Source organism: Raphanus sativus, chromosome 2 (assembly GCF_000801105.2).
Source record: "Raphanus sativus cultivar WK10039 chromosome 2, ASM80110v3, whole genome shotgun sequence".
In the NCBI taxonomy this organism is placed as follows: Eukaryota; Viridiplantae; Streptophyta; class Magnoliopsida; order Brassicales; family Brassicaceae; genus Raphanus; species Raphanus sativus.
Window position 1 is genome coordinate 18,575,564 of NC_079512.1, and position 23,589 is coordinate 18,599,152.

Genomic DNA, 23,589 nt, shown 5'->3' on the forward strand with positions numbered 1-23,589 from the left:
GACCAGTAAACGAACAACATTTAGTCGCTGAAATTAGTCGCTGACGCTAGCGACCAGCAAACGAACATGGCCATATTCGTAGAGATTTGCACTTTCTTGTATTACTATTCGATATATAAGTCTATATATGTGTTTATATAATATTCTCTCCAGAGAACTTTTGTAGTTTTACATATTCAAGTTAGAAAAAGATTAACCAACGATAACAACTCTACAAAGAGACATCAAACATAAAGTTTTAGAAGAGGGTAGACTAGAGTATAGTCTAGCAAGCCTTACAGCTACGCCTGCAATAGCCAGGAAGCTCAGCAGAACCAACCATATACTCTGGATTCTTTGTGCATTCCCCAAGCACTGCCCATCTCTCACAGCTCTCGTTCATATCAGTGCAGTTTCCACCAGGCGTCAAAATCTTATCGAATGAGTCCACGTGGATCCACTTGGTCGCTGACCATTTCTCTCCTTCGATCACAGGACATCCACCGTGAAGGCTCAATGGGTCAGGGATTGCGTCAGGGTGGAGGTTGAAGAACAACAAAGCATCCCCTTTCCTTGGTTTCACTGATTAAAAAAAAACATTAAACCAATAAACATACACACACACAAACCAAAAGTCTAGTTTTGTTTCCTACCGGCGATTCCTTTCTTGGCACAATCAGAAAGGTCTTCTTGTTTCTCAGATAGTACTCGGCGAGAAGGTATCTATAAAAACAAAAACAGATGTTTATGAGAGAGAGAGAACAAATGAATCAATACGAAGAACTTCATCTGACCTCTGCATGGGGGAAGACGGTTTCTCCACCTCTTGTGACATTAGATAGATACATGAGAACTGTTGCTATGCGGTGTCCACCACGTACAATATTCACTTTGTCGTGGAAGTAGTCAAAGTGAGCATCGTATTTTTGACCGTACTCGTATCTCAGTACTTGAATGTCTTCCCCATTCTCTGTCACCACAGAAACCAAATGACTTCATCTTGTCAAAAGAATATAAAGATTTCAAGATTTTTGGTTAGCAGTTGTTGTTGTACCTTTAGGAAGAAATGTCCAAGTGGAGATCTTGTCTTCTATACCAGCAACAATGGGATCCTGTGTTCAGTAGATTACAGTAGTTACAACGATGATCAAAAGAGCTACAGATCTGTATATGTGGCAGGATTAGGTTCTAATTCACACCAGACATTGAAGATTGACCAATCAAGATCTGTCATTTGCAGAACTTTGCCAATTTCAAAGGGAAAGATCCAGTTTAACCACTTGGGATTAGGGTTTTAACTTGATGAGCAAAGTAAGAATCAAGGAAGGGAAGCAAAGACAGAGAGAGAGAAAGGTTGAACCTTTGCTTTGGGGATAAAGGTGCCAGAGCTGGTTCGAACCTCGCTGAGCTTGCTCTCTCCACTATCATTATCAGCTACAGCTGATCTCTTGAGGCTCGCTTTTGCCTTTTTTTTTTACCGACCAAATCCAAATTTAGAACCAGACAGACAAAGTTTCCAAATTAAGCAAAAGATAGAAATGGAAGAAAAACTCACAAGCGAAACCATATGATCGCATTCCAATTCCGTGAGGAACCCTTCATACACAAACGCCCTGAAACAAAGACAAAACCATTGAATTATCCGATTCATCAGTGAAAGGTTCAAACTTTCCCAAAAAAAAAAAAAAAAATCAGTCGAGGGCAAACCTGGGTTTGGACGAAACCTGCTTCACTTTGGAAGGATTAACAATTGCGCTTGTGGAAGATTGAAGCAGGACGGAGAAAAATAATATAGCCAAGAACAAAAACGATACATTATGAGACATCGACATCGTTTTGTGGATCGGATCTAAAGATTGAACGAGAGTCGGTGCAACGAAAGAGGTCAGAAGACGGAACTAACTAAAAAAAGACATCGACAATCGTAGTTTATTACGCTCGTGTAATAAACGACAAAAAACTGTGTTGGCTGTCAGGTTTTTAGAATGTTGTTCCAGCGTACCGAACCTAATTGTACCGAAACCGATCATCCGAATTCCCGGTCCAGCTCCATTCGGATAATGTAAATTATGTCTGGGACTGGGATACTGGTGGGAGTTCGAATACTCATTCCAATTTAGATAGGATATTTTGAATTTTTGGGTATTTCAGCATGGGGGTGTAGAATTCGTTCGAATATTTCTGTACTTTGATTTGGACCGGGTATTTTTAGTTTGTGTTCAGTTATTTAAGGTCTGGTTCGGATATTTAGATTTTGGAAAAAAAAATCATTTTTGTATTTGAAAATTTAGATTTCGATTAACTGATTTTTTTTTTAATAGATTGAATGATTAATAGATTTGGAATTTGGTTATTGTTTTTTATAATTTGAGTGTAACTTTTGTTAATACATGAAACAACAAGTTTGATATATATTTTTAGTGAGTATCAAATTATTTTCTCTGTAATTATATGTATACTATATCATCTTAAATTATGTGCAGCATCAATATAAATATTTTAATTAAAATGAGAGATGTAAACTACAAATTTAAGGATAAGTATACGTTCAGTTAACTTCGGATATTCATTCGGTTTTGGATATTACCCGTTTCAAATATCTAATCTCTCATAAATAATTATTCGTTCGGATATTTTGCTATTTCGAGTTTGAATTTTGAATACATGTTGTCGGATTCGGATACGGGTTCAGATATCGGGTAAAATGTCCACTCCTAATCTGGGAGGACAATATACTCGGATCTAAAAGAACAAATAAAAAAAATTATACCAGACACGAGCTGAAACTAGTCAATACTAGAACGAATCCAAAATTTAAATACATGCAAACTAGAACTCAATTAGACTCTGAATCAAAATATTTTGGATAATCAAAAATATCTGAATCATAGTTATATACTTAATGTATTAATTATTTTATCTAATATATAGAAAATATTCAAAATACATAAAACATGTAAAAATCATTCAAAATAGTCAAAATTAAATCTAGAAATAGCTAAAATACGCAAAAAAATCAAAGAATAATCCAGAATAAAAAAGGTTTTGCCATTAATTATATCCTAACTTATCTACCAAATTTACATCTAAATCCAAACCAAATCAATTTCATTTAATTTTAGATAGTTGTTCACTTAATATTCAAATTTATATATTGTATTATTTTTTAGTTTTGGATTTTAAGATTTTAAGGTATATTTGGATTTTTATTTCTTACATAATTAAAATAGGTGCCTCAAATACAAACATAATCCACAAGGATCCGACTGAAATATAACCTAAATTTATAAATAACGAATAAACTTAAATTTTTAGCTCCAAATTTTTAAAATTCATATGAACTCAAGCCGAACTCAAACTGATAATGCAGACCTATCCCTAATCTTGTTTTTGATGTAAAATGACCATCTCAAAGCATTTACAACAAGAAGTTCTCATAGGGGATCAGAAATTAAATTATAAAAACAGGAAAATCGAAAAAGCATCTTACTTGAGAGCTTATAAATTACCCATGAGAGACTTCTTTGCCTTTATGTCACTTCATGTTCATCTATTTTTTTATTTTATTATAAAAAATCAAAATAGAAAATTAAACAAAATTAAAATATAGTATTTATTTGCCTAGAACATCTGCAGCTTGGGTCTCTCACCCCATTTCTTATCAGAGAAAGTTAAAAAGTGTCCAAAGAGAAAAAGAAGAAAAGGAAAGAAGAATCGAAACGTTTCTTTTCCCAGAGACGAAGAGGACATGGGAAGAATCAGGATTTATGGTTTGGTGATTAACTTTAGGGAAAAACCCAAATATAATGAAACTAATCAGAATTCGAGTCTCAGCCATTGGAGAATTAACATTTCAGACATCGTCAGGAACATGAAACCGACATGTGGCAACACTTAATTAGTTTAGATCATTTTTGTGAAGTCAAGATAACCATATTTAATTCAAAAAAGACATGGAAAGAGACTTTAATGCCATGTGTTTAGTGTATATCAATGATTTTTTTAATATTTAATTATTTATCTAATTTATATTGTTATCAAAATAGTTGAGAAATGGGGAGAGATACTTAATCACTCTTCATCTCCACCCTACTCCAAAACTCACTTCAAACTCTATTTACGGTAAAATCATTTCCAACTCCACTCCAAAACTCCCTCTAAAATAGAATAATCTATACTATACTAAAAGGCTAATATAATCAAAGGAGAAGGCGTCCACATCAGCAAATTAATTCAGACCAATAAGAAAAGAGCTTTCGTCCACGTCGGATGCGTCACTTAAGTCTGCTGGACTTCAATCGAGTTTCATGTATGGGCTTCGTAAAACGCAGTTTCATCTCTGCTTCATTTTGTATTCTTTTAGGCCCAAACCTACCCATCGTCGTATCATCTTCTTCATCTCACCATTCCCGTCGCATTTTCCCCTTTCACCTCCTCCATAACGTCGGTCTCTCACTTTATGATTCACAAATCCTCATACATTCAATTCACTATGATAATCAATGGCTATCGAACTCTTGCACTTTCCACAAATTTAGAACTGCATATATATATATATCTCCTCCCCTATTGATGAAACAGTCATGTTCATCAGAGATATCTCCCTAAATCGGACTAATCGGTCATGTCTTGAATGCATAGTGTCTGAGATATGTTGGAGCTTCGCCCTGGAGTCCTTCGTTGCCGTGTTATCGACATTGAAGCTCTGAATCAGCCTAAAACAAGAAACAGAGGAAGAGTAATGGCAACATGGAATCCAGTGGAGTAACAGAAGCAGCCACTGCCGTGGAGAGACAAAGGCCAAGCTGCTTGAGTTCTTCGTACACTCTCTTCACGGTAATCAATCTCTTTTCCTTTTTGTTCTCCATGATCTGATTTCTCAGACTTTGCAACCGTTTTTTCTAAGATCATCTCCTCCTAAAGAAAGAGTTTTTATTTTTACCTGTCTTGATTAGGATTTGTGAAATGTGAATGATTTTTGAAATGCGAATTGGTTCTACCAAGAATGTGATCGTGGGTTTTGTGAAGTTATAGACAAGGAAGAACAAAAGAAAAAGTTCTTTTTTGTGTGGATTGGTGAAGTAGCTAAGAGAGGTAGATATGTTTATATGAGATACTTGAGCTTGCTATATCTCAGCCAGCTCTCGACATGCCTGAACTGTTATGGAAGGTAGAATATTCAGTCCAATACATTCACAGAAGTAAAATATTCCTCAGACTTTTGAATCGATTGGATAATTGAAAGAAACTCTATATTTTTGTGTGGCAGGCATACATAGGACAAGGGTTTATATGAGATACTCTTGGACTGCACAAAGCACTAGAAGGTGTGGGTTAGTTTTGCAAAATTTGAAGCTTCTGCTGCAGAACAAGAAGAAGACTAAAAAGAGGAAGAACAAGAAGAAACAGATGCTATTGAACGCAAGAAAGAGTGCATCAGACATGCCAGAGGTAACTTTTAAACTACATGTTTCTCTATGATTTTTGATGATTCCTTTTGACAGGTTTTAACTGTTTTTCTCTCTCTTTTTCTTGGTTCTACTCAGAGATTTTCGAGAGAGTCAACAGCTACTACAAAGACTCTGCAGCAGAGTTGAAAGAGTAAAGAGCTTCACTATTGGAGGATTGGCTTAACATGGAGACAAACTTTGGTAATCTCGGGGATGTGAGTGTGGTACAATCTTAGCTCCCGAAGAGGCTCAAGAAGAGAAAACGAATCACCTGAGAAGATGGCTCTATAGAGTACGTTTTGCAATGCATATATCATTTCTCAGTTTTGATATTTTTCAATTTTGATAAACGAAGGCATCTCGCCGAAGTACCTTCAGGATCTTCACGAGAAGCATGAGAGCTGGCTCCTCCCATTTGAGGGTGGGAACCATGGCATACTGTCTGTTAGCGAACCGTCTTTACATATGGATAACACTCTGCATCCTGACATTAAAGACCGTGTCTTTTACTTAGAAGGAAACCATATGCATTCCAGCATACATAAGGTAACGTTGTCTCAATTTCTATTTGTGCTAAATGTCTGAAAGATAGGTCTAGCTTTAAGACTGGTTCATTGGTTTTAATAGGTCCCTGCTTTGGTTTCAGACTGTCAACCAAATATTACAGCAGCAGACATATTGAAGCAAAGAGTCAGTAAGTTCTTATGACTGTTACTGTCACCATAATAGATTCCTAAACATAGCTGATGTTTTCTTGATTGGTGTTGGTGAAGGTATGCACACCAGGTTGCTGAAATCTTTTACTTTTTCAAACTTTTATTATGCTCTAAGTTGTGAAGCATCTTGGTAACGTTTTATACTGTGTTGTTTAGGTTAGCCTTCCCCTGTTATATGTGTCGAGTCTACTGCTTGATAGCTGCTTAGTTCATTGTTGTGTTTTATTTTTCTGATGAGTTGCAACTGTTTACTTATTATTCCCCCAACAGAGATGTAACTGTTTACTTATTTTTGTGGGACGAGGCTGCGTCAATCTTCAGGGGTCTCTTGAAAGCAGGGGATAAATCACAGTCTGTGATGTTGGTGCCATGGTTAATCCAAAACTATTTGGAGGTAAGCACCATCTACTTTCTGCTTCATGCCAAGCTAATCTCATACACGTTTACACCAAGAATCTCCTTACATGTTGATTTATCTCACAATTTGTTTTTTTTTTAACCAGTGAACCTGTACTTAAACTCCACACTAGGGACTAGGTTCTTTTTAGACACCAACCTCCCTGAAATAACAGAGTGTGTCAGCAGTTAAGAACAGAATACTCAAGTAGTAACAGAGATTCTCCGTATTGTGATGCTACCATACATACTATATGCAGGGTGGGAGGTGCATCATCCCAAGCTTTTCCTAATGTCGACAATCTCGAAAGGATTAAGAGAGGAAGGTTAAGTTAATTTACAGATCTTTTTTTAGCAATAATAATGTTTAAATAGGTCTCAACTTTTTAAATTTAAATTTGTTCTCTCTTTTTGAGGTGCCAAGTAGCAAGCTGCTGATTCTGGAACGCCTGTAATTTTAGAATAATTTGCTTCTCTCTATCTCTCTACTGTCACAGTTGGTTCTTCTCCCCTAGACACACTCTCATTCCTTAAAGTAGAAGTTGACGTAAATTGGAATCTGTATGGGGAACGCCTCTGCTTGAAGTTGAAGGAGAAGTTTCAGATTTTGTTCTAATTATTATAGATTTTGAGATTATTCAATTGTGTTCTAATTAAGCGAATCTAAAACCTTTTAGCATTGTTTTAAGTTGACCAAAGAAAAACAGTCGTGTTATCCCTTTCTGAGTTGTACATTTTATTAGTCTCCTCCTGTTATTTATAAGACTAGGTGCGTAGCTTTAACAATCTCTTTTTTTTTAACCAAAAAAGGAAAGAAAAAGTAAAGTCACCTGCTGGAAAGTGATTGCTCTCACCTCCGGTTGAGGAAGTCATAATTTTTCTTCTCACCATCATACTAAAACCAATTCAGGAAATTCAAGCTTTATAGTGTATAGTGTGGTTTAGATAACACAAAAAAGAGCAGATAAGTTTACCACATTTGTTAACACCTAAAACCATAGTTTCATAAGCTTAGAGAGAAACTAAGGACAAACAGAGAGAAAAAAAATCAGCCCAACACGGACATCTGGTTTTCCGGCAACATTCACAACCACATCATAGTACTCAAGAGTAATTTTTAATTAAATCACAAGTTTTCCGCAAAAGGAATATTTTTTAGATATCAAGGTCCTGAGATCTGGCTCCTGTTTGCATTTCACCTAATTTTTTTATTATTCCCAACATGTAGCCAAACAAATCAAAGAAACGATTTGATCAGAAAAAAACACAAATCAAAAACACGACAAGATGACTAGGAAAATAAGTATATGAGAGATGCTTTTAAATATTAAACTACAACTCAGTGTGACTACAACAAGCTTTCTGTTGTGCATAGAATTTAAAAATCACACATGAGAGTTTCTAACATCAAAACATGATAGACGAGAATTCATCACCACATATTTCCCAATCACAAATCTAAAAACAACTTTCTTTTTTATTTCTCCAAGAGTGCCAGACTTGTGGTTTCCATTTCTTGAGGCCAAGAGAATGTATCGATAATTAAAACTTCTGGAAGAAAGTTACAGAGCATAGAGATTGGTCTATGGGTATGTGTTCGTGCCGGATTTCAGGAACATGCTCTTGAAACTCTTTCTCTAACTGGCCTACTTCGCATCCTATTGCTGTTGCAACCTCCTCATCTGCAACAATGATATTAATCAGAGTTCGTGTCAAGCTAGGAGCATAAAACAATGACAATACGCAAGTAGAACTTGGTGCAATGCATACTGTAGTTTGACATAACATTGAGCATTCTAGAACCATTTCCTCTCTTTGCAGCCTCGCTAAACTGAGCAAACAAACCATCAGTATTTTTGAAACACAATATTTTATAAAATTGTTATTTTAAAATTGAAATTTCATTATTTTATCAAATTGTATTATATATATTTTAACTGATTTGGCTTGGAGTTAGACTAATTTATTATCATGATCAATTTAATTAGTGTAAATGTTTTTTAAAACTTGAAACTTCTTGAATGAAATATAGTAATATATAAACTTCACATTTTATTTTATTATGCCAAAGTGAAATAAATTAATAACAATATATATAATTACTATTTTCAAAATTATTTTTGCTAATTTTGTATTTTCTGAAAAAATAGAGAATAACGAAGATTGCTGTCACTTTAAAAAAAACCAAAAATGATTATTAAAAATAATAATATGGTCTCAAAATTCTGTTCATTATTTATTTCTGTATAATATCATTTTCAATTTACAATCTTTTGTTTTCAAATGCTTCATAAAATCAATTTATATAAAATAGTTTTTATTATAAAATAGAGAGGTAGATATGTTTAATAAAATAGTTATGCAATGACAATCAACTCGAACTATGAGTTGCTCCTCGAGGGGTGGAGTATATTATTTTCATAAATAAATATATAAATACTTAACATTTAAAATAATATTTTTAAAAATAGTTTTAAAAAGAATTTTTGAATTTCAAAAAATTATTTAAAAAAAAAGAAAAAAAAAGCGAATTTGGAGACATATAATTCGAAAATTTTAAAAATATATTTTTAGATTGTTTTTCTTATTTAATTAATTATTTGTGTTAACATATTATAAAGTAAAGATTAAAGGTTTTTTACGAAACTTCATATTTCACGTATTTATGAAAATGTCTATTAAAATCAGGTAAACATGAATGAAGATACTAAAAATTAAAAAAATTAAGAAAAATTAGAATTCCCTAAATATTTTAATAAACAATTATTTTTAGATAACTTACTATGATTATAAAATATAGCTATGTAGTTAACATAAATCTGCGCGTAGCTGACGAACATTATCTGCCTTCTTTGCAAGGTTACCCCTCCATAAACTGTGTAAGCTAAATACATTCATAATTCAACATTTTGAAAAGTTAATACATTTACCATAGAACACGCAGGTAAATATGTAATCTTCTACACCATTTCTTATAAAAAGAAGAATATATTTGATGCTACCAAATTTATTTCTATTAGATGAATGTGTCTCCGATTCTTTTTGGCTAAGATATTGGGATATAAAATCAAAAATAAACCATAATATAATTTGTTTTAGTGACTCGGTTTATGCCTATCCCTGAACACTTTTATTATACAATAATTTAATTTGGTTTAGATAAACTACTACACTATTAAAAATAAAATATAAAATTAATGAAATAAACATTTAAATATGAGGTTCATATCAACAAAATAAACCAAGTATATACTATTAATTATATTATATAATTTACATGTACTTATGCTATTATATTTTAATTGATTGGTTTATTCGGTTTACTCAGTTTGAACGGTTTAAATAGCAAATCATATCTATATATCCATATTTCTAAAAAAGGACATATGTTCGGTATATTTGGTATCGCCAGATTTAATCCACTTTCTCTAGCTCGGTTTGGTTTAATTTTAGTGGGTTGATTTTACCGGAATAAAACACCCCTAAATAATTTCAGTAGCACTTACAATTAGAAAATCAAGTTTATTACCTAAACTACTCTTTTTGTTTTTAAACAATTGATGTTCACCAACTTTCCTATTGTTTTGAAAATACAAAACTCCCATTACAAACAAAAACATTGAAACATACGATCGATAAATAAATTATCAACACATTTATCTGTTTTGTCTCCTTGACTTTTCGGTTTCTGCTAGCTCCCTTTCTTTTCTTTCTGTCTAATAAGTTGTGTTTTCTCACAGCATTGTAAAAACTCAGAAAATACTTATAAAATTTTAACATTTTGACCCAAAAAAAACACATTTATCAACACACTTTTCTGCGTGTAGCGCGGAGAGAGACTCTAGTAGACATAATTATTCCAAATCTAAAGTAAACCAACTCATTACTCTAAAATAGAGTTAAACTTTTTATTTATAAAATGGTCTTCCACATTTAAATATTTTTTCGTTTTAATAAAATATTATTATAAATAAGTATATTAATATTATTTTACTATATATTATGAAATTTACTGTTAATATTTCTTAATTATACAAATAACCATCTAATTAACTATTTTATGCAACAAATTAAAATATATATAATATAAAAAATAAAAGATCATACATATAAAAAATAAAAGATAAGCACCATAAAAAGAAATAACATAAAATAAAATTTACAACAAAGGTAATTCCTTCATAATCCGGTAAAGAAGCTCATTTTTTTATTTTGAAATGCATTAATTGACCATTTTGAGAAAATTATACTAATTCTAATGAATAATTTAAGTTGATATGTTATTGTGCTTAAGCTATGTAATATAATTTTTAATGTAATAAATGTTTATTTTTTAAATTTTGTTGAGTAATTTTATTTATATAATAAAAATTAATTGGTTAATGTTATATTTAATAGAAATGTTACAAACTAAAAATAGGCTGTTTTGCAAATAGTATAAATAAAATGTAATATCACTAAATTTTAAAATAAATATAAAGCATAATATATTAGTAATATTGTATTTTGGAGTAGAAAATAGAATAATACTCGAGATGCTCTTATATGGAAGGACGTGCTCTTATATGTAGTAGTGGTGTATTTGATTTGTGTACCGAACATCTTTAGAATTTAATATTATATATTTTAGTAATAAACATACAGAACAATAGGATAACATTTAACAAACAATAAGTCAAATATGGAAGAACACAACACCATGATCATGATCAAATACATATGCAATAAGTGAATCATCCTCTATAAACTTAACCAGTAAGATGTTTCAAGAGTCGTTTGACGTTCCGAGAAGAGTCTCCATGTGTCGATTAATATCGTTTAAATATTTTGTTGAGTTGTATTCTTCGTTATCCAATAGTTCTTCCGAGTATGTTCTCTGCAGTTTTGCGTTTTCTCCTTCTCTTAACTTATCTAAGCTGCACTTGTCTCCCTTCAGAATCTCCACAACCTGTATATTTATATATCATAGATCATTGTATATGTGACCATATTAATCACTTTTGCTAAAGAAAAGTGTGAACGTTTTTGTCTGCATGCCTGACTCATGTGAGGTCGGTTCATGGAAGTTTGGTGTATACACAAGGACGCTATGGAGACAAGACGGTCCAACTCTTCTAAGTCGTAGTCATCTCCCAAAATCGGATCAACAAGTTGTTTGATCTTGTTCTCTTTGATCAATGGCTTGGCCTGCAAGAACGGAGATGGCTCATGTTAGTAATTTCACTAAGAAATAGATATTAGATCACTTCCAATAAGGAGTTTCTCATATTTCTAAAACCCAAAAATTATTTTAATATTAGGTATGTACGTATTTCAAAATATTAAGAAACCGACTTAAAAAATTTAAGAAAAGTTGGATCAATTTCTTAAACGCTTTTAGATAACTAGTAATGTTATAATAATTATTTGGTTTATGGAAATTTAAGAGACTCATCTAGTCATCTTAGATAGCTCTTATTAGAGATATATAGTTTAACAATCTACTCACATTGGTTCTGAAACCAATATTTATGTCAAGGAAATATGAGAGAAGGCTCTATCTAGCTAGGGATTTTAAGAGAGGGTTACACATCACATACCCACATGACAACGCTGTGTTGTGAGCTGTCGATGGCTTGTTTACCAGTAATGAGCTCAAGAAGCAGTACACCAAAAGCGTATACATCTGTTTTCTCGTCTACAATCCCGTGCATGAAGAACTCTGGCGGAAGGTAACTGATGTATGAACACATAAAAGATTATGTGAGATATATGAAGCACAAGAGAAAAGTGAATCTGTGTATATGATATATATATCAATGAGAGATTCTATTCTAAACCCGAATGTTCCTTCGACTTTGGATACAGTATGGTGAGTCCATTGGTCTGGTAGCCATTTCGCCAGCCCAAAATCAGATATCTAACAAAGAACGAAAAAATATTTTAGGTTAATTTTAGTATTTAAAATTTGACAATTTGGGGGCTATGCAACGTATGTATAATATCTCTTTAAATTTTGGAGTAACAGGAATTTTTCATCTTGCTACGCCTAAAAACATATATGTTCTTATTTCATAATCATAAATTCGAAAGACTATAAATTTGGGTAGGGGGATCTTAGACGTAACTTAATAATCATTACCTGAGCCTCAAAGTTCTCAGTGAGAAGGATGTTAGATGCTTTGATGTCTTTATGAATGATCCTTCTCTGACAACCTTCATGGAGATAGTACAGTCCCTCAGCTGTTCCCATCGCCACTTTGTATCTTATGCTCCAACTCAGTTTATCTTTCGCCTCTACAAAATGTTATAAAAATCTTAATTAGGTCTTTGAATCATCAAATGAATCGACATACAAGAATGCTTTGAAAACATGAATAATAAAGAGATTTATTCACCATAGAGCAAAGAAGCGAGGCTTCCATTAGGAGAAAGCTCAAGAACAAGATGCATTCCTCCTTCAACACAATATCCAATAAGCTTAGCAATGTTTGGATGATCTACATGAACTATGATCCCTAGTTCTGACAAATAATCCATCGTCATCTCTTCCGCAGACCCTCTAGTCAGTTTCTTTATGGCTACTATCTGCCCATCTGCCATCTCTCCCTTGTAGACCTCCGCATATCCTCCTTCTCCGATCAGATTCTCTGCCATGATATCCACAATATTCATGTCCCATTACTATATATAGACACGATTTAGTTAAGCTTCTTAGAATTAGGGTTTTCAAACCAGGGCTATAGCCATTTGTCGCGGTTTGAATATCTTGGAGGGAATAATTTTTCCAGGAAGGTTTGAAAAGGAACAAGTCATCAGTGTCAAGAGCAGCAGCAGGTAGAGCAGGGACCATGTTGTCTTTTATGCGTTTGCTCTTGCGTCTGGTTAGTTTAGGGACTCCTTTGAGATGTGAGAATGTATTGAATGGCATAGCTGATGATCCTTTCTTGAGTAAACGGTGGAAACCTCTCCAGTGACCGTTGGTAGGACCTACATGCGAGTGATGATGACGGCGATGGGGATGATGATTAGCTTCTGATGATGATGTGTCTGACGTGCTCAACACGGAAGATGATAATGTTTCAGATTCTGTATTTAGTAAATCATCGTCTGATTCTGATTTGTTGGTGCAGAATGTTGCTATTTGTTCTTCATCTGGATTGAATGATGGTAAAAAGTTTCATGAAATGGTTTAGTCAAGAACAATCTGAAAGTCAATGAAATTTTTTAATTGTTTTACCATGAGAAGAGAAAGAATCAGAGAAGCCAGCTCGAGATCTTCTTATTGAGAGAGGAATTGATTGTTTTCCACGATTCTTAACGTTTACATCGCTGCGAGATCACATGCAAAATTGAGACATTATTTTCAGATGACTTGCAAGACAAGGTACACATCAAATCATTGTTATGCGAGTAACATTAACAACATATGTCTCTGAACACAAAGAAAAATTAAGGGAATTACTCGGAGGGAGACGGAGAAGACGTTGTCGTGGAAGCAAGAGTTTCTGATGAGTCTCGAACGGCTTCCATGGAATTGGAGATAGAAAATGAAATTAAGGAAAGAGAAGAGAGAAAGTAACGGAAGACATGATCATTGGTTTTCTATTATTACACCTCATCTTCTGTTTTTGTTTTAACTGAAAATCCGCCTCATCTTTCTTAATTTTAGACGAAAAATTCTTTTTTTTTTTGCTTGGGACATAGAAAATGCCCAGAGAATATTCTCAATCATTTGATCAATATATAAAACCTAAATTTAGAGTAACAGATTAATGTATTCTTCGATCTCAACTTTCTAAGTAAATTTAGCAAAAAAAAAAAAACTTTCTAAGTAAAGTCAATATGAAAGTGAAAAAAATTTACGTCCGTTTTCCGATATTTTCAGAAGGAAACCATTGTTTATGTGGATGTGACAGCTCCCACGTTGCTGGGTTAACGCCACGGGGCACAGTCAGTTTCCGGACAACCCGACAAAGATTAGTGGACCTGAAGTCATTAGAGACGGACACAAATCTTGTACATTATAAGCTTTGACTTATCCACATGTTGACCACTTAATCTGTATCAAATCTTCTTTTATGGGCCTAGTCTCCGGATAGTGTTGGTAACCTTTAGCTGTTTGTGTAACTCTGTGATTCGTTCCAAAGACGTACAAGCTTTGAGGGAATGCAATGCAAGGAGAAGGAAGAAATAACAGAGTGAGGAATAGACACACATGATTAAAAGCATTGATTGGTTGCTTCTTATACAAAAACCATATTATTAGTATGATCTATGTATACGGCTTTGTGAACTAGTTTTCTAACGATTGTTTGTTGTGACGACTGTGAAATGCATAAGCTTTCCTGCAGTGTACCCAACTTGTGCTGGGAAAGGATTAGGTGAATGAATAGTGGAGAAGAGCATAAAAAACTGAGATATATGTTCATTTACTACTCCCTTCTCTAGATATCTTCGAAAATTGTTTGATTTAAGTGGTGTTCTTAAGGGGAAAATGATTTACTTAGATCAATCTTTTACGAAATAAAAGAATCGTAAGATATCTTGGTATAACCTCAAAATCTTCAGGAAAGAATCGTAAGATATCTTGGTATAGTAAAGATTGGAGGTTTTGGAAGATACTTAGGTCTACCTGAGTATATAGGTAGAAACAGGAAAGAAGTCTTCCAATATATAGTCCAAAGGTTTGAAAATAAACTAGAGAATTGGTACTCACAGTTTCTGTCTCCAACTGGTAAAGAAGTGTTGCTAAAGCAGTGATAACAGCATTCCCTGCTTATACGATGTCATGTTTTTTATTGTCCAAGGTACTGCTTAAAGAGATCACAAAATCTATGAGGCACTTCTAGTAGTCGGCTAATAAGGACATACATTTGATTTCCTGAGTTGCATGGGATAAAATTATTGCTTCAAAAAAAGGAGGATTAGGTATTAGAGATATGATGGTTTTCAATAAAGCATTATTAGCAAAGCAGGTTTAGCGTCTCCTTACACATCCTTCTTCATTGCTGGCAAGGGTGTACAAAGCTAAATATTATAGGAAGACGGATTTACTTGAGTCTATAAGCTATCAAACTTCTAGCTACGCCTGGAGAAGTATAGTTCAAACCCTCCCACTGATAAAACGAGGTATGAAATGGGTTATAGGTGATGGTCAGAGAGTAAGAGTGTGGGTCGATAGTTGGTTTCCTGGAACAACCAATAATGCACCCACTGGGCCTGGTTCCTCTGCTTTGCCAAATCTATTGGTTAAAGATCTTGCTTCAGACAGAATCCATTGGGATACACCTAAAATAGAGGCTCTGGTTAACCCTGAGTATGTCCCTAAGATACTAACTATTTGACCGTCAATTGCAGGAGGAAAAGATGTCGCCTACTGGATGCATAGTAGAACCGGAGTATACACAGTCAAAACGGGATACCATATCCAAAAGGCCATTGACATAGAAAATATCCAAAATCAGGTTCCTTCTGATCCTTTAATAGCTCAACGCAATAAATGTCTATGTAGTTTGTAGAACCTGAAAATTCCTCCTAAAATAAAACTCTTTTGGTGGAAGTGTATTCATAATGGCTTACCAGTTGCAGAAAATCTCAGTATTAGAGGATGTAGAGTCTATAAATATTATCAGTTATGTGGTGAGGATATAGAAACAGTGAAACATATGCTCTTTGATTGTCGAGTGGCTAGAGAAGTCTTGAATTTATCACTGTTAAACACCTCCCCTCAGCTTAATCCGCAACATACAACTCTTCATCTCCTACAAACACTACTTGATCAACTGCAACATGGTCTGATAGATACACTTCCATTCTATCTTGGGTGGAGAATATGGAAGATGCACAACAAGGCTGTATATGAGAACAAAAGAGACCACATAATCCAAGTTATTATGGAAGAAATGATGGAGAAAAGATTATGGGAGGAAGCACAAAGTCAAAACCCAAACAATAATATTCATCAAACTGCTACAGAACAGGTCCAAGTTACGCTTCCTCTAAACTCGCTTTCCCATATTCTTCCCCAATGCACATATTACTTTTGTGTTGTAGATGCATCCTGGAAGTCTCCAGAAGAAAAAGCTGGAAGAAGAAAAAGCTGGAATAAGGTGGTCCTTAGTGAGCACAGAAGGCACTCCTAGGCTTCAAGGAAGCTCTGCAATAGAAGCTACCTCTTCATCACTGGTAGTAGAAACAATGGCCATGCTGATGGCGGTACACAAGCGCACACCCTTGCATATAAGAATGTCATATTCATAGGTGATTGCGGGGAGCTATTCAAGAGTATAAAACTAGAAGCTATGGATGGAAGAGCACATAAAGTTCATGTCAGTGAAGCTACTTCCATAGTTAAAGATATAATAAGCATAGCTAGACAAAATAGCTTCTCTTTTTACCAAGTACCTATAAATCTTGTTGTAGCTGCTGATCACTTAGCGAAAAAACCAGGTACAATAGACAACAATATGTAATAATCTGGTACTAGTAATGGTCATTGTAAACACTTCTCTTTTATAAAATAAAAACTAGATTAGGACCCGCCCTAAAGGGCGGACATTGATTTGTTAAATTTTAATTTTAATATATGCTATATATAATATGTGTATATAATATATATATTTTGTGTAATATTTTATATATATATATATATTAGACATATATATATTATTTATATTAAATATATATAACTAAATGGTGTTATATAAGCAAAGGCGGGATGATTTCGAAATATTTTAGTGATAAGCAAAGGCGGGATGATTTAGCAAACGTGAACTTTCCATTTAATTAGTTATGATTCTACTGGTTTGAAGTTCAATATTTCGAAATCATCCCGCCTTTGCTTATATAGCACCATTTAGTTATATATATTTAATATAAATAATATATATGTCTAATATATATATATATATATATATATATAAATAAATATTACACAAATATATATATTATATACACATATTATATATAGCATATATTAAAATTAAAATTTAACAAATCAATGTCCGCCCTTAGGGCGGGTCCTAACCTAGTTTAAAACTTGTTAAAGGTTATTATATACTATTATATTTTTGTATATAAACATTTTTAAGCAATATATTGCTAATAGTTTCAAAATAAATAAAAAGATAATGTATGGCTGTAAATATAAAATTTAACTTATGCTAATACATTTATTTTAATATAAAAGTATTATATAGTTTTCGAAGTTTAGTCCATTATAATGATGATCAATAATTTATTTAGTTAAAAATAAAATAATTTTTTTTGTTAATTTACCTATTTAATATATTTTTAATATTTAATTCATATCACTTCTATTTTTATATAATACGGAATATATCATAGAATCTATAAAAAGTTAGTATAAAGAATTTTTTTATTTTCTTTTTTATAATAAGTTTTAGTTAAATTTACTTATAATAATATTATATTACTAATTTCGAAATATATTAATGTGTTATTTATAAAAAATATTTAAATTTTAAACTAAGATTTTGTTAGATTCTTTCTCAACAGATTTTATTATAATTAAAAAAATCAAATTTATAGTTGGTTATTGTTAATATATTTATAGTTGGTTTATTGTTAATACAAATAATCAAATATGTCATATTGACTAATTCTTTAAGTGGTCCTACTATGACTTGTTAATAGTAGATAAAAATAGAACCCTAAATTAATAGATTAGATGTTGAAAAAAAGAGATCATGTATGGCCCAATAAGATACAAGACAAAGTTACGGCCCATCAAGAATGTAAAATTCTCTTCTGCTTTTTTTCTCGTGCACATCATAAATGATTTTGGAATTTTATATGTTGACGTTTTTAATTGGCTTACCTTCTCCTCTTCTCCTTCACCGAACTTGCTATTCAAACCTCTTAATTAGCCCACTCGCCATTCTCTTCCTCCTTCCTCCTCTTTTTGTATCCACCGACGCCATCGATCTACCATTTGTCTCGATCTCCGCCGGACACTCTCACCGATTATCACTTTCCATTCTATATCCCTCCGATTCCTCATTCCAATTTCGTCTCTTTCTGATTTCCTTCAAAACCCCTAATTTCTCGAATTATTGACCTAGATTTCGCTTGATTCCCTCTATAAATCGAAGATCTTTTGTTTGTTTTTCGGCCCAATTTTGTTGATGGGCACAACTAGGGTTTGCGCGGAGCTTTCTAAATCTCCAAAAACCGCCGCTCACTCTCTCGACCTCTCTAACAGAAACCGTCAATGGCTTCCACGAATTCAAGATCAGCGGCTACTCTCTCACCAAAGGCGTTGGGGTCGGCAAGTACGTGGCATCCGACACGTTCGTCGTCGGAGGTTACTCTTGGGCCATCTACTTCTACCCAGACGGCAAGAGCCCGGAGGATAACTCCTCTTACGTCTCTCTCTTCATCGCCCTCGCGAGCGAGGGAACCGATGTGAGGGCTTTGTTCGAGCTCACGCTCGTTGATCAGAGTGGCAATGGGAAGCACAAGGTTCATAGCCATTTCGGTAGAGTGCTCGAGAACGGTCCCTATTCTCTCAAGTATCGTGGAAGTATGTGGTGAGTAATGATCTCTGTTCCAGAAAGTTTCAAGCTTTCGATAAAAGAACACTTTTTTAGGTTGGTTCAGTGTTAATAGTGTGTATCTGATGGTTGTTTTCTTCAGGGGTTACAAGCGGTTTTTCAGGAGGTCTGGTTTAGAAACATCAGACTATCTGAAAGACAATAGTCTCTTGGTTCGTTGCCGTGTCGGTGTGGTGAAGTCGTGCACTGAAGGACCGAGGGATTACAATATCCCTGTACCAGTTTCCAACTTGGGCCAACAGTTTGGAAGTCTTTTGGGAAGTGGGAAAGGTTGTGATGTTACTTTTGTAGTCGATGGAGAAACATTCACTGCGCACAAACTGGTTCTTGCAACGCGTTCCCCAGTTTTCAGGGCGCAGCTTTTTGGCCCGTTGAGAGACAGGAATACCGACCGTATAGAGATAGAAGAAATGGAGTCCCCTATTTTCAAGGTACACTCTTTAATTCTCTGTTTGGTCTTTGGAATGTGTAAGTAGATATCTACAGTTCATGGGTCTTATAGGAAGATAGATGTCTTGGTTCCTTGCCTTTAAATTCCGGGTGAGTGATTGTGGTGTCATACAGGATGTTCTGTTCACGAATGTACCATCCGGGATCTTCTCCTGGGGCGCTACTCCTGTTGTCTGAGTTTACTCACCCGGGATAAGGTTCTTTCTTTCTGCTTCTCTTCCTAGTTGGTTGCATGAATGTCTGTTTTCCTCTATGTGGTTTACCCTTAATGAATGAATCTTAATCTTTAGCATATTAGTGAGATTGGCTGGACACTTGAGTGGCATGATAGGTTTAGTGATGTAATGAATCTACATCTGTTCTCTTATGTCATGATAGGTCCTATAAGTTACTTCTAGGATATTTAGTCCTTGCTTTAGGATCAGATCTTAACTCGTGGTAGTTTTACTATCAATGTGTACACTGATACAAACTCTTTTTCCATTTTTATTTAATTGCTTGTATGCAGGTTTTGCTCCATTTTATCTACTGGGACGAATTGCCTGATATGCAAGAGTTAATAGGCACTGACTCTAGATCGGCTTCTACACTTGTGGCTCAGCATCTGCTTGCAGCGGCAGACCGTTATGCTCTTGAGCGGCTTAAAGCGATCTGCGAGTCAAAACTTTGCGAAGGAATCACCATAAACACGGTTGCGGTCACCTTGGCCCTAGCGGAGCAGCATCATTGTTTCCAGCTAAAAGCAGTGTGTCTCAAATTCGTCGCGTCGCCAGAGAACCTGAAAGGTAAAAAGGAAGGATCATCCTTTTTGCTGTGAAAATGTTCCGACTTCCGAGTTAACTCTCTGTTACATCTAATGAAATTTATGTTTTTTTTTTCCCCTATCAGCTGTGATGCAAACGGATGGGTTTGATTATCTGAAAAGGAGTTGCCCATCTCTACTAACCGAGCTATTGGAGTATGTGGCGAGGCTTAGTGAACACTCTGTTATTGCATCGGGGCCTCGAAAAGAGGTACTTGCAGATGGTTGTGATGTCAATGGAAGACGAGTGAAGCAACGGTTGCGTTGAACAGATTTGTGCCTTTTGTAAGCATAATGGCTGATCTGAAACTATCTGGTCCGGCAATTACAGTTTTCTTTTTCAATGATTTCTGTTAAAATCAAAGATCAAATGCAATTTGGTGACTGATGTTGTTGCTCATCTGAGAATTTGATGTGAATACAGTGTTACAACGTTGAGATACAAGTCGCTCAAGAACACGGAAAAATTCCATTAGGACAGCATCTTGCTTAATGCTGCATATAATGCAAAACACGAACCGACCATACTGCTGTCTCACTCGCTTTTATATTAGCCCATACCATAACAAGCCCACAAAAAGGCCTTAAAATTTACCCAAACAATCAATCACGCTACGCCACTGAAGGCACGTGACGTGACCACCAAACATTTCTTGTTAGCACTTTCTCTCCGATGATTTGCATAACAACTTCTCTGCTTCAGTCTCGTTTACAATTGAGCACAAGTTGATAATTAATGAAGCTTGTTTAGTTTGGACTTTAATTTCGGTCCATTTAAACCAGTTAAGCTTAGCTGGCAATTAGAGCCTAGCTGGTCCACCCATATAAAGGTTTTTAACCGGTCGAACTATACTGTAGTTTTTAGCTGCTCTCATTTTTAATATGCCAAAACGTAAACTAAGTATTAGTTTGAGTAGGTAATCAACTGAACAGTCTGCACCAGCCTAAAATATCAAGTTATACTACTAATGATGTTATTTTCAGTTTTAAAAACTGTTTTGTTTGTTGAACCAAAAAAACCAAAAAAAAAAACTGTTTTGTTTGATATTTATAAACAGCTCTTGTTCGTTTCGATTTTCTTAGTGAACACTTCAATTTCACAACAAACTTTTGATACCACTTTCAAATTGCTTTCAAATTGTTATGATAACTATTTTCATAAATGCCTTAAAATTGTGATAAAATCAGATTAACTCTATTAAATAATTTATAAATATTTATAAATAATTTATAATATTTAAAAATAATCTATAGAACATTCATAAAATTTTATAAACTCGATTTCACCTTTCAAATACTAGATCATAAACAATACTCAGAAAACGTTAGATCCAAATGTTATACTATTTTGGTTGATTGTATTTTAGAAAAATGGTATACAACTTAATTAAGGTCCGACTGGTTTTTTCCGCTCCTACCATCCGCAAACGCAATTTTTATGGTTGGTAGCAGTTGTTGGCGTTCTAAAACAACCACATAAAACGCTACAAATTAAATTATTTCAAACTGTTCTAAACTTTTTAAAATCAAAAATTAGTGTCAGTTAACGGTTGCAGGTGGATAAATTAATAAAAATTATTTTCTAAAATATTTTAAAGCTTAAATTAAAAATTTAAAATAGAAATATTATAAACAAAAATATTTGCAGATTTTATATTTTAGTTTAAATTCACAAATAGTATCATAATTATTTTTATAAAAACTTTAAACTAAGAATATTCATTATAATTTTTTTTAAATTAATATATAAAGATATATACATACATAAACGAAAAAATATTCCTTTAAAAGTTTTAATATATATAAATATTCAAAATAATTTTATTAAAATTATAACTTTCAACCAATTTTAAAAATTAATTAAATAAACATAATATTATTATTATTAATCATATTATACTAATAATTATTATATTTTGTCACAACATTATGTTTTATATTTTATAATATTATAGTATGTTAACATTTGTAATTTATTATTAAATCATTGTAATATTTTATAATCAACAAGTCACAAATTTTCGTAAAAGCACCAATTTCCAACCGTTGTACTATTTGTATAAATCATTTAAAACGTTGGAAACCACAACCATACATATCTGGAAACTCTTACTTACTGTATTTTAAGAAATTTGTCTTTTTTTTGTCAACTATTGTCTATTAAGTACATACTTAAGTTAATGTTTTGATTGTAATAGCTAACAACTATAAGGTTATTCTAAGTTCTTAATATATTCTGTCGACGATAGAAAAACACTTAGAAATCCTGTTAATACGTCAGCAAACTTTGCTCTTTATCACTTTCAAATTATATATGGGAAATTCATAACTAACAGAAGAGAAAAATGTACGTTCAATGTGTATAGAATCTAACTTATCACCCAAATCTAAAGCTAGGGAGACAAATCTTGCAAGATTTTGGTTGGCAAGTAAATCTTGAAAGATTTAGAATTAAAGAAAAATCTTTGGAGATAGGAAACTGAAATTAGATATGTTTTATTGTAATTTTGGAACAAAAATTTGTATCTAGATTAGGTACTTGACTTCTTGCTATATAACAAATATCTTATGCTATTTGAATTTAGTTTCATATTAACCGATGTATCTTACAATGATAAATCATTAATTTAAAAATAAAAAGTACTTATATATTCAGTAAGGTTTTCATTATAACCGGTGTGTCTTTACAAAAATAAATCAGATTAAAAGTTAAAACATAATACTTATACATACATCAAATTTACTCATTCTAAAAACTTTCAATGATTTAATCGTACAAATAAATTTATTTTATATTTTCTTGAAATCTTATCAAAACTTATGAATTCATTTAATGATTAATGGACATAAAATATCACGAATATATCAAAAAGAATTAAGACTAAATGTTTTTGGACTTATCAATACTATTAAAACAGAAGGCCCTTTTTTTAGGTGCCCTCCTGTTTCAACAATATTTACCATTTTTTGCCACTGTATTATTTTTAAGCTATGTTTTTAATTAAAATCAGTATTTTGTAATTTTTTTTATTCAAACAGAAACACATATGTGATAGCTATGTAATTCTTTTTATTTTCGTAATACATTCAAAGTAATCGAATATACCCTAAATCCCTAATAATACTGAACGACATATTACCTGAAATCCCTAATAATACTAAACGACATCTATTTAGTTTGATTTTGTACCACTTTCAACCGTGGTTTTTCGAAGATTATACAGATGAAGCTTGATACA

At 33.2% G+C, this 23,589-nt stretch overlaps 3 protein-coding genes and 1 long non-coding RNA gene across 11 annotated transcripts; 2 read left to right on the forward strand and 2 right to left on the reverse strand.

The window, feature by feature from the left end:
* Window positions 1–114: 114 nt before the first annotated feature.
* Window positions 115–1,925, reverse strand: LOC108820987 (probable prolyl 4-hydroxylase 4). The gene is made up of 7 exons (XM_018594033.2): window positions 1,687–1,925; window positions 1,535–1,592; window positions 1,340–1,444; window positions 1,034–1,091; window positions 774–949; window positions 633–702; window positions 115–561 (listed from the first exon to the last, which is right to left on the reverse strand). Exons 1-7 carry the CDS (start codon window positions 1,809–1,811, stop codon window positions 266–268), a joined length of 888 nt encoding a protein of 295 aa, XP_018449535.1. The 5' UTR covers window positions 1,812–1,925; the 3' UTR covers window positions 115–265.
* Window positions 1,926–4,347: 2,422 nt separating this feature from the next.
* Window positions 4,348–7,288, forward strand: LOC130507235 (uncharacterized). Of its 8 annotated transcripts, none has more exons than XR_008942241.1 (8): window positions 4,348–4,815; window positions 4,935–5,149; window positions 5,249–5,430; window positions 5,526–5,721; window positions 5,808–5,975; window positions 6,057–6,123; window positions 6,450–6,539; window positions 6,649–7,288. It is a non-coding gene; the product is annotated as an uncharacterized LOC130507235 (long non-coding RNA). The 8 variants fall into 8 exon arrangements; XR_008942246.1 differs by having other exon boundaries at window positions 4,353–4,815; window positions 6,057–6,539; window positions 6,649–6,867; window positions 6,966–7,288; XR_008942245.1 differs by having other exon boundaries at window positions 4,353–4,815; window positions 6,057–6,539; window positions 6,649–6,867; window positions 6,969–7,288.
* A 3,856-nt stretch (window positions 7,289–11,144) lies between these two features.
* On the reverse strand, window positions 11,145–14,123 carry LOC108836634 (receptor-like cytosolic serine/threonine-protein kinase RBK2). The gene is made up of 9 exons (XM_018609774.2): window positions 13,986–14,123; window positions 13,761–13,852; window positions 13,256–13,675; window positions 12,919–13,170; window positions 12,663–12,817; window positions 12,361–12,440; window positions 12,121–12,256; window positions 11,579–11,728; window positions 11,145–11,489 (listed from the first exon to the last, which is right to left on the reverse strand). Exons 1-9 carry the CDS (start codon window positions 14,051–14,053, stop codon window positions 11,307–11,309), a joined length of 1,536 nt encoding a protein of 511 aa, XP_018465276.1. The 5' UTR covers window positions 14,054–14,123; the 3' UTR covers window positions 11,145–11,306.
* A 4,231-nt stretch (window positions 14,124–18,354) lies between these two features.
* Window positions 18,355–20,833, forward strand: LOC108843484 (BTB/POZ and MATH domain-containing protein 1). Its single transcript, XM_018616695.2, is given in 5 exon segments — window positions 18,355–18,711; window positions 18,713–19,074; window positions 19,181–19,529; window positions 20,057–20,333; window positions 20,437–20,833. Coding segments are annotated over 5 exon segments (1,212 nt in total). The 5' UTR covers window positions 18,355–18,669; the 3' UTR covers window positions 20,619–20,833.
* The last annotated feature ends 2,756 nt before the right edge of the window (window positions 20,834–23,589 follow it).

What these genes read in the sequence shown, in the direction of transcription:
- LOC108820987 (XM_018594033.2), bottom strand. Translation starts at nt 1,811, where the DNA reads ATGTCGATGTCTCATAATGTATCGTTTTTGTTCTTGGCTATATTATTT. An exon ending in CAGGTTTCGTCCAAACCCAG is followed by an intron (nt 1,593 to 1,686) that starts GTTTGCCCTCGA and finishes TCTTTGTTTCAG; the next exon opens with GGCGTTTGTGTATGAAGGGT. An exon ending in CCGTCTTCCCCCATGCAGAG is followed by an intron (nt 703 to 773) that starts GTCAGATGAAGT and finishes TTGTTTTTATAG; the next exon opens with ATACCTTCTCGCCGAGTACT.
- LOC108836634 (XM_018609774.2), bottom strand. Translation starts at nt 14,053, where the DNA reads ATGGAAGCCGTTCGAGACTCATCAGAAACTCTTGCTTCCACGACAACG. An exon ending in CTGAGAACTTTGAGGCTCAG is followed by an intron (nt 12,441 to 12,662) that starts GTAATGATTATT and finishes GTTCTTTGTTAG; the next exon opens with ATATCTGATTTTGGGCTGGC. An exon ending in ACCGACCTCACATGAGTCAG is followed by an intron (nt 11,490 to 11,578) that starts GCATGCAGACAA and finishes ATAAATATACAG; the next exon opens with GTTGTGGAGATTCTGAAGGG.